Source organism: Solanum pennellii, chromosome 12 (genome assembly GCF_001406875.1).
Source record: "Solanum pennellii chromosome 12, SPENNV200".
NCBI classification, from domain to species: domain Eukaryota; kingdom Viridiplantae; phylum Streptophyta; class Magnoliopsida; order Solanales; family Solanaceae; genus Solanum; species Solanum pennellii.
This window is the reverse complement of record NC_028648.1, coordinates 79,465,513-79,474,587: the sequence shown is the minus strand read 5'-3', so window position 1 is coordinate 79,474,587 and position 9,075 is coordinate 79,465,513. Positions and strand designations below refer to the sequence as shown.

At 32.9% G+C, this 9,075-nt stretch overlaps 1 protein-coding gene across 1 annotated transcript; it reads right to left on the bottom strand.

Moving 5' to 3' along the window:
* Window positions 1-3,052: 3,052 nt before the first annotated feature.
* Window positions 3,053-8,672, bottom strand: LOC107005325 (endo-1,4-beta-xylanase 1-like). The gene is made up of 7 exons (XM_015203889.2): window positions 8,524-8,672; window positions 7,225-7,592; window positions 6,982-7,141; window positions 6,500-6,852; window positions 5,618-5,795; window positions 4,868-5,401; window positions 3,053-4,405 (listed from the first exon to the last, which is right to left on the bottom strand). Exons 1-7 carry the CDS (start codon window positions 8,578-8,580, stop codon window positions 3,290-3,292), a joined length of 2,766 nt encoding a protein of 921 aa, XP_015059375.1. The 5' UTR covers window positions 8,581-8,672; the 3' UTR covers window positions 3,053-3,289.
* Window positions 8,673-9,075: the final 403 nt, after the last annotated feature.

The following is a 9,075-nucleotide window of genomic DNA, read 5'->3' as shown; positions in this document are numbered from 1 at the left end:
TATATATATATATATATATATATATATATATATATAATTGAAAACTTATTTATTATTATTTAACATCATCATAATGTAATTGAGCTATTAAAATTCATACTACGTAAATCAAAGTGTCACATAAATCAAAGTTGATAGAATATCTCTTTTCCTTTATCTATAACAAATATTTACGTCAAATTAGTAGATATTAATTTTCAAAAAAAGTGTAATATGATAATTAAAAATAACAAAGAAAGTATATTTTATAAATTAGTTGATCGACACTTCAGTATCTTAATTATCCCTAATCAATACTAGGCTAATTCACTTTTTATTGTCACACTCTACCAAGACAAGTAGGCTAATTGTTTTGCCTAATTGCAGTAAAAAAAAATTGTGTTAGCAATCTCTTACAAATTATTGTGAATGTGTATTTAATTTGTACATTTTTAATAAATTGAGAAAAATATATATATATTTTTTGCCAAATTCTTGACCCTATTATATAAAGTTCATACTTGATAATATTTTTATTTATACGTGGTTAAAATTATTTTTTAGGTATTTATTATATATGTCGAATCCCCTCCTATTAATTCGTATGTATACTTTTCAGATTTTGATTCTTCATTAAAATTTCTGGTTCCGCCACCGTCTACGATCCAATCCCTCTTGTCCTCAATAATACCTCTTTGCATTTCAATTAATCTTGACTACAATTTCTTACTTGTTACCTTTTCCTTGTACTCAATCCTGTACAAGAAAAATAAAAATTCAATTTTTGAAAAAAATAAAATTAACTGATATAAATGCATAAAAAATTAAAAAATAAAACAAAGAAAAAACTAGAAAAAGGAAAAATTGCAAATAAAGTACTAGCTATGCATGACACGTTGTTATCTTTGCATCATGTTAAATGTTTTTTATTAAATGAAGTGTCAGTTTTTTCTGCAAACATTTAATTTGTTACTTTTCATCACAAATTAGTTGTCTTTAAAAAACAAATTATATTAATTTTTACTAATATTTTAAATATACATAATTTTTGTCATATTAATTAACGTGAGAATAATTGCTATATGAAGTACATATTCTTAAAAGGCCAAATACAAAAAAAAAATTCCTAAATTTATTGAATTTTTTTCCTCAGGTACCTCAACTACGTCATTTTTCTATTAAATCATTAAACCACCCATAATTTGTTCCTTTAAAACACTGTTGATTGATTTTGATCGGCTTTTCTATTGTAAATGCCTTCAATTGTGTTCGAATTATAATAATTTTGATTGAAGGAATGAACACAAACCGTGTTAGTCTCATTTGTTTTCTAATTTGTTGAAATGACTTAAGTAAAACACAATTATTCTCGAACATTTTCACTATCAATTGGACTAATGAGTTCTGGAACAACATATGTATCCTCTATCAATAACGCTCACAAATCTGGTTCCACATCAGACAACAGTGTTTGTTTAAACGGAACAAATTATGGGGGTTCAATGATACAATAGGAAAATGACGTAGTTGAGATACCTGAGGAAAAAAACCCAATAAGTTTAAAGATCTGCTTATGTATTTGGCTTTCTTAAAAATATATAAATTTTAATTTCAAGCTTTATAATTAATTAATTTCCCAGAAAAGAACAAAGCATGGTTATTAATTTAGAACGGGTTCGAGCTAGGAGTGCTATTCCTAAATATATCCTACCACGTGATATTTGGATTTAATCGAGATTTTAATACAGACGGTCAAATTAATTATTTTTTAAAATGAGTTCGAGCTAGGAGTTCTATTCTTAAATATACCCTACAATGTGATATTTGAATTTAAGGTTTCAATACATACGATCAAATTATTTATTTATTTATTTATCTCTAATTATTTGTTCAATTTTTTCTTTTTACATGTCTTTTTTTATTTGTCTAAACTTTTCACGTTATGGAGATAAAATCCTAGCATTAATTATTACTGTGGTAGATATAAATACATTAGGGTTCATTTTGAAAAATTTTCCTATCAATTATAGGCTAGGATAGGTAAAAGTAAGTAGAATTTTTTGTCAAATAATTTGCCCATATTTTTGTCGATAAAAACAAGTGACAATAAATATTAAAATCTCAAATAAAACTATACATTGAACAAAGATAATAGTACTAATAATGTGTATAGAAAACTTACCATTTTTGATATTATGTTCATTATTATTAGTAACATGGTTAGCAATTATTAATTTAAAACTTCTAAAAATATGACAAAGCTATTTTTATTTTTATTGTACTTTTCCTTTTGTCTTTTTCAACATATTACTTTCAATTCATCTCATTTTACTTGATTCTTACGATAAAAATAAACATTTCATTTTATTTGTTCATTATTGCAAATTAAGAGAGTTTTGTTACCTTTTTTCATACTATTTTTAGTTTTTGAAAACAACATTAATAAGATAAAGGTCAACTATATGGTTTATTTTATTTTTTCAATCCGTTATTTTGTATTATTTGAATTTATATCGAAAATTCAGGATAACACATATCCTCCAATAAAGGTTACTCCATACTATAAGCTAAAAGGTATCAAATGACATTAGTCTCTTCGTTAGAAAATTATACTATTTAGCTAGATTAAAATTTTAATTTTTTATATTTATATTATCCCTGCTAAATTTTTTATGACTACTTTTTTATAATTTGATACCTTTTATTAATATTTTTGAATTAGCCATAATTTTGCATATTATTTAGTTATAAAATTTGTCTATCACTAATTTAATTTTTTGGTTTGATAGTGTGATTGAACAACTAATGCTCCCTTTGTCTTAATTTATGTGACACTTTTCATTTTTTAAGAGTCAAATAGTTTAAGTTTGATAAAAAATTTGCGGATGAAATCTTCAATTTTTTTAAATGAAATTTATATATTTATAAACTATGTAAAAAGTACTATAAGTCACAATAATTGATAATTCAAAATGTTTAAAAAGATCTATGCAAAAACTTACCGTCAAAGACAGACTTGTTTGAATATCGAAATTCAAAAAGTACCACATAAAATGAACGGAGTGAGTATAAATATATGAATTAATATTCTTTGTTCATTCATTTGAAATGATACAACAAATCACATTTTGTAGGAACATTGTACAGATAATCTATAATTCAACTTCACATAATGATACTATAAGGCCTTTTATGAGTCAAAACTCAACTCAAAATAAAAAACTCAACTCAAAATCAGTACTATAATTCAACTTCACACAATGATACTATAAGGCCTTTTATGAGTCAAAAACTCAACTCAAAATCAGAACTATATATCAATGGAGATAACTAATGCATCATCACCCTTGTCAACGACGAACGTCTTGGTAATTTTCTTGGAAGCAGTAACGAAATCTACCTCATACGAGCCATGGAATCCTCGAAACCTGAACTGACCTTGGTCATCGATATGACCATGAGCATGGGATAACCATTCTTGCTTAAGAGCAAGGTATCGTTTTCCAGCTTCGTTGAGCTCACCTTCTGCATTTACTAAATGTGCATTTTCCCGACTCATGAACAGCTCCCAGAATCCCCACAGTACTACACCTTCCACAGCAGGATGAGCAAAAGATTCTCGAAGAATAACTTCTAAATCATCAGCTCTAACGTGTTCGTTATTAGAAGAGACATCAACTTCAGTAAACCAGATTGGAAGTCCAAGAATGCTCAGTTTATCAAGAGCTGAACAGACAATCGGTCCAACTGGACAGTCGATGTGTCCCTGAATACCTATACCTCCAACTGGTGCACCCTGATCTTGGAGGTCAAGAATATGCTCGATGTACTTTTCAGGGGATGACCGAGTGTCACAGCCATCCTCAACATGGTAGTCATTTACAAATAAGATCGCGGAAGGATCCAGTTGGTGTGCTTTTTTGAACATATTTGCCCATATGTCTTTACCTAACCGTTCTTGGTAATAAGAACCGTGCATCATCTCATTATTCACATCATAATGTTTGAACTTACCTCTGTAACGTGTAAGTAGGCCCGATAAACGGTTTTGAAGAGCTGCCATCAAGTCATTGTTGTTCAACGAGCGTATCCATTCTTGAACGGTGGACTCCACCTCCCAAAATATACAGTGACCACGAACTTGAATGTTGTGTCTCGTGCAAAAGTCTAGGAGCTCATCTGCATCTCTGTAATTGAACTTTCCTCGCTGTGCTTCGGTGCTGTACCACTTCAGCTCGTTTCCAAAGACAGCCCAATTGAAGTTCTTGACAAAGAAATCATTGAAGTCTTCATTGTCCATGTTTGTTCTGCAAATGCACGATCCGAAGGGGAAACTGTTTTGCTGTTGTCTAACTCTAACAGATGTGCCAAGCAAATGGACTGTGTCTGATCCAGAGAACTTCAAGATGACATCTCGCTTGCGTATCTGACAAAGAAATATTTTTTGTCAATGCATATATACCTGATTGTACCTGAAAAAGCTATGCATTTTACATGCTGCCAACCAAATGAAGAGAATTCTGAAAGAATAGCCAGTTGATCACGAAACACATTCCAAAACACTAACAAAGATCTCGTAAATGCTTGAGGAGCTGTTCAAAACCGTTGCAACAAAATTTTCTGAACTCAGATAAGAAGGAAGAATCTAAGAATACAATATATGGAAGTTCCATGGTAAATTGCTTAACAAAGACTTTGCCACAAGTAACACCATTCATTTTCTTTCTAATGTCAGAGCTTCAATTGCAGCAATCAATAAAATGTCACGCTGCATTCAAACGCAGTGTTGGCAACAGTACACAAGCATTTGGAAGCACCTCACTGGACCTGAAGATCGTAACGCTGGAATGACAACTGAAAATACAAAAAGGAAATATTCAGATATTACCTTATCTGTCTGTCTCTTCAAGTGGTTAAATCTTGCATGTCTGTCAACTGGAAAAATGTGAAGTCCAGCTACCATTAGGTCAATCCCAGCAGTAGGACCCTGGACATACACCATCACTTTAGCTGCTTGCTTCTCAATTCTAAAAGATCCTCCAATTTCATGCCATTGATCATCGCTAACCTCAACTTGGCCCCCATTAACCCATTGGTCGTCTACACCAAGGGCCACACTTACATTCTGAGGGCCTGATGCATGTCTGACTTTAACCCATGCAGATACTTGGTACGTCAAATAGAGTTTGACTTTATCTGTGATCACCTGAGCAGGGCCCATCCATGTCTCGGTACGATTAGTCACTGCAATATAACGACCACTTAAATTCTCATGAGAACCAAGGGAATCTCTAGCCATTGGAGGAATTATATGTGGTGAGCCTGTTTGAACACTCATTCTGCAATTGCCTAGCGGAAACCAGCCATTGGTGCCATTATTCAGATGGGTGTTTGTGATTATATTAACACCAAAAACTGCATTCTGAAAGACCAAGAAAAAGTGAAAGAATGCTTCAAATGCTGTATGGCTGTGAAATATGGATCCGGAGAGACCCGAAACATTAAGTGTTAAACTGAGAGACACTTTCTAGAAGCAGCTAGCTAGCATAAGATGCACAACATAATACTTCATTCGGCCTTTATGCCTATACTATTGCCATGATAAAAAGAAAAGAGAAAAAACAACGAACAAACTAACCTCAACAACTGGTGGAGGAGGTGGAGGAGGTTTAACTGCGTGATTTACAACTAAACTATTGAGGAGGATATCCGTGCCTGGAGGTGGACCTTCTAAAAAGATAACAGCTTTAGATGGGGAGTCATTTAGAAGAAACTTCCCTTGCAACTGCACCCAATCTTTGTCTGTGGCTTGGACTCTGCAGAGCACCAGCTTTTGTTAAGCCACTTCGCGAGAAACTTCAATATGCACGGCAATTGAAAAAAATAAGAGAAAACAAGGAGAAGAAGATAACTTATCAATACAAACCACCATATATCTATTATGTTGGTGCACTTCAATTAGCTTATATCAAAATTGATTCCAAGAATGTGAAGAAAAATCAATGTTAATAGATAATAATAAAGTGTTTTCCTTCCACGGAAAATCATCAAATCCCATACAAAATAAACCTGAAGTTACAGCAGTGCCCCTTCTAGTGATTGTTAATACAGCAGAGAAATGATTATCTCCACACAATTCAGAAGAAACAAACCAGTTAATATCAGAAATTCCTTAATGTTGTTAGGGTGATTATATTGACTAAGACTGCAATATATAAAATGGTATAGATCTGAAAAAAGGGTATAGGTTGGTCGAGTCATATAACATTGTTTCTGGTCTGATAGCATTACAGAAGTTTCATAACCAAGGACGGTGTATATTCTATTTAAGAGCAAATCCATTGAAGCAGTCAACCAGAATAGAGAGCAGGAAACGCTAACGTGGAAGCTCCGTACATCTATGCTCATAACTGATAATGGTAAAATATTGTATATAGTGTGGATGCTTTCCAATAATATAAAGAAATATAAATTAATGAAAAGACGTGCACATTACATAAATGAAACTTGGATAACTTACTTGGCAATTCCTATGTACTGTTCACGGTTATCAGCTGCTTGAACCCACAATGTTCCCCGAACATCTGCACTATTGGCATTGTGACCATATAGACGAACAATAGCAGTCATCTCATATGCAAGCTTTCGCTTCACTCTCCCGGTTATATCTTGCTGAATCCCATTCCAGCTCTGTTTGCGCTCTGTTGCAGATGCGAAGTATTTTCCAGAGGTTGGATTGATATTTGCATCTGCCATACAGTCATGGCAAACAACCTTGCAACCTCTTCCGGACCAACTATTCAGGCTGTAATCAAAATTTGCATTTACTATGATCTTCTCATCATCAGTATAACTGGATGTTGGTCTAGAACTCTATCAGAATAAAGGTAAGAGTGCTTTCAGTAATAGAGCAGATAGTATAAGCTGTTGTAATCAACAAAAAACCAACACAAGTCATAAGTGGGGCTTCCATTTTTCGTTTTGTCTGGAGAAATTACTTACTTCATAATCAGTGCAACCGGGGGAAGTGATGATCACTGATTTTATGAGCAGGTCAGATCCAGGTGAAGGTCCCTCGAGATAAAAGATAACTTGATCAGGCATAGTTGACAGTGAAAATGAACCTTCCAACATATGCCAACCCTCCCCCATAACAGATTTTCTACATGGAGTAAGGTAAATTACGTTATAGATTTTTCATAAACAATAAAAAGTAATAATGAGGATAAAGATAGAGACTCTAACTTTGAAATAAATAAATAGTCTGTATTTGCATTTTGGTAAACAAGTCTCAACGTAGCCAGGACGTCAGTAGAACCATGAAAAGTACCAGAGACTCCAACACAAGCAGAAACTGTGTAGTCACAACCAGCTGAAATTCTACTTGTAATATCTTGCTCCAACCCTTGCCAACATTCCGTGCGATTCGTGACAACAGCATAAGAACAGCCTACATCTTCTGCAGTTCCTTTATAGTTACCAGAACCCGCTGGAACCACAAAAGCATTGCAGCAATTGGTGCGCCACAAGTGCAACTCTTCCGAGAAGTCATGGTTAAGGATGACATTAATAGCATCATAGCTGCCGGTGTTTTCCCTATTTTCCTTTGGGCTCTGTCAAGAAAACATAATCTTCGTAAATGCACTCAAAGAGAAGAAATGACAACAAAAATTACACGTATCCTAATAAAGTACAGGTTTGGCAAGACTCATAAGTAACATAGCAATATTAGAAGAGCAAAGACATTGCTCCGAGGTCAAATCAAACCACGTAGAACAACCATCCTTGCTTCTAAATCTTCTAATACATAGTATGTTTTTTCTGATACACACACCTAATAGTCCTGTGTCAGCTTGTTCTAATCGAACTTTTGGAATAAATTGATTATGTTCATTGTTTTCCCAAGGCATACTCAGCAGTACCTTACATTATGAGATGTTACTCATAGTAAGCTTCTTCAGAATTCCTTACTTGAATGCCTTATACCCTTCCATCAACAACTATCGATTCCGTTTATCCTAATTTTTTTCTTCCAAATATGTTATGTTGCTCATAAACTAATCTCTCTAAACAAAAGGATTCAATCAACATTGCTCCCACAACAACCAAAAGAGGCAAGTAATCCAAAATATTTCGTTAAGTGTGTCATCATCTCATCTAAGTTTAAGTTGTCAAATAACACACTTATATTTACTTCATTGTATTCTCAAAACACCCTTTCAAGTGAGATTATATACACTTTTGTCTACTCTCATACCATGTTAAAGTGCGCGGTCATCTCTAAAAATTGTTACAAAGAACACATTTTTATTTACTTAATTATTTTCGCAAACATCCATTTTTTCATTTTTGGTTAAGATGGAAGTTCACCCACAAGAAAAAATTGAAGTTCTTGATAAACCCCAATTCAGCAAATGTACAATAACCCCATTATAGGACAAAATTCAAAACCCCCAATTGATTACCCAAGATCATTTTTTTATAACAAAAAAATAAATTTTTGGTTCAATTTAGATTAGAGAAAGCAAGAACAGTAGAAAGTACCTGTGAATTGGATTTGAAAATTCGACGTGCAAAGCTACTAGCAGAGAAACCTTTCATTTCTAAGAAAAAAATTTGTTTTTCTATTTTTTGAGTTTTGTTTTTTTTCAGCTGTCTTCATTATTAGTCAAAATCTGGATGCAACCTTGTACCAACTTCTTTTTTCTTTTTTTAATTTCCCACTTAGTGTCTCGTCGTGACTAAACATATAAATATGTCGTTTAACTTTGTCTCAGCTGGTATATATGTTTCCGTCTATAGGTGTGCACATATAGACACTAAAACATGTATAAAGTTGAAATAATTTGTAAGACGTGTGCCTAAATTTTACACAAGTTTAAATACAGACTTGTGTACACCCAAAGTTACGGACTAGTTAAAAGAACATGTTTACCTACTATGGTATGATCATTGATGCTAGCTTTTGATTAAAGTTTTGTTGGAATTTGAGGTTATACTTCTAGTCTCTATGTTCAAGAAAAATGTGATTGTTAGCTTAGCATAGTTACTCAAACAATTCTTGTTATTGTTGTTCTATGCAAGGATCAAAGAGTT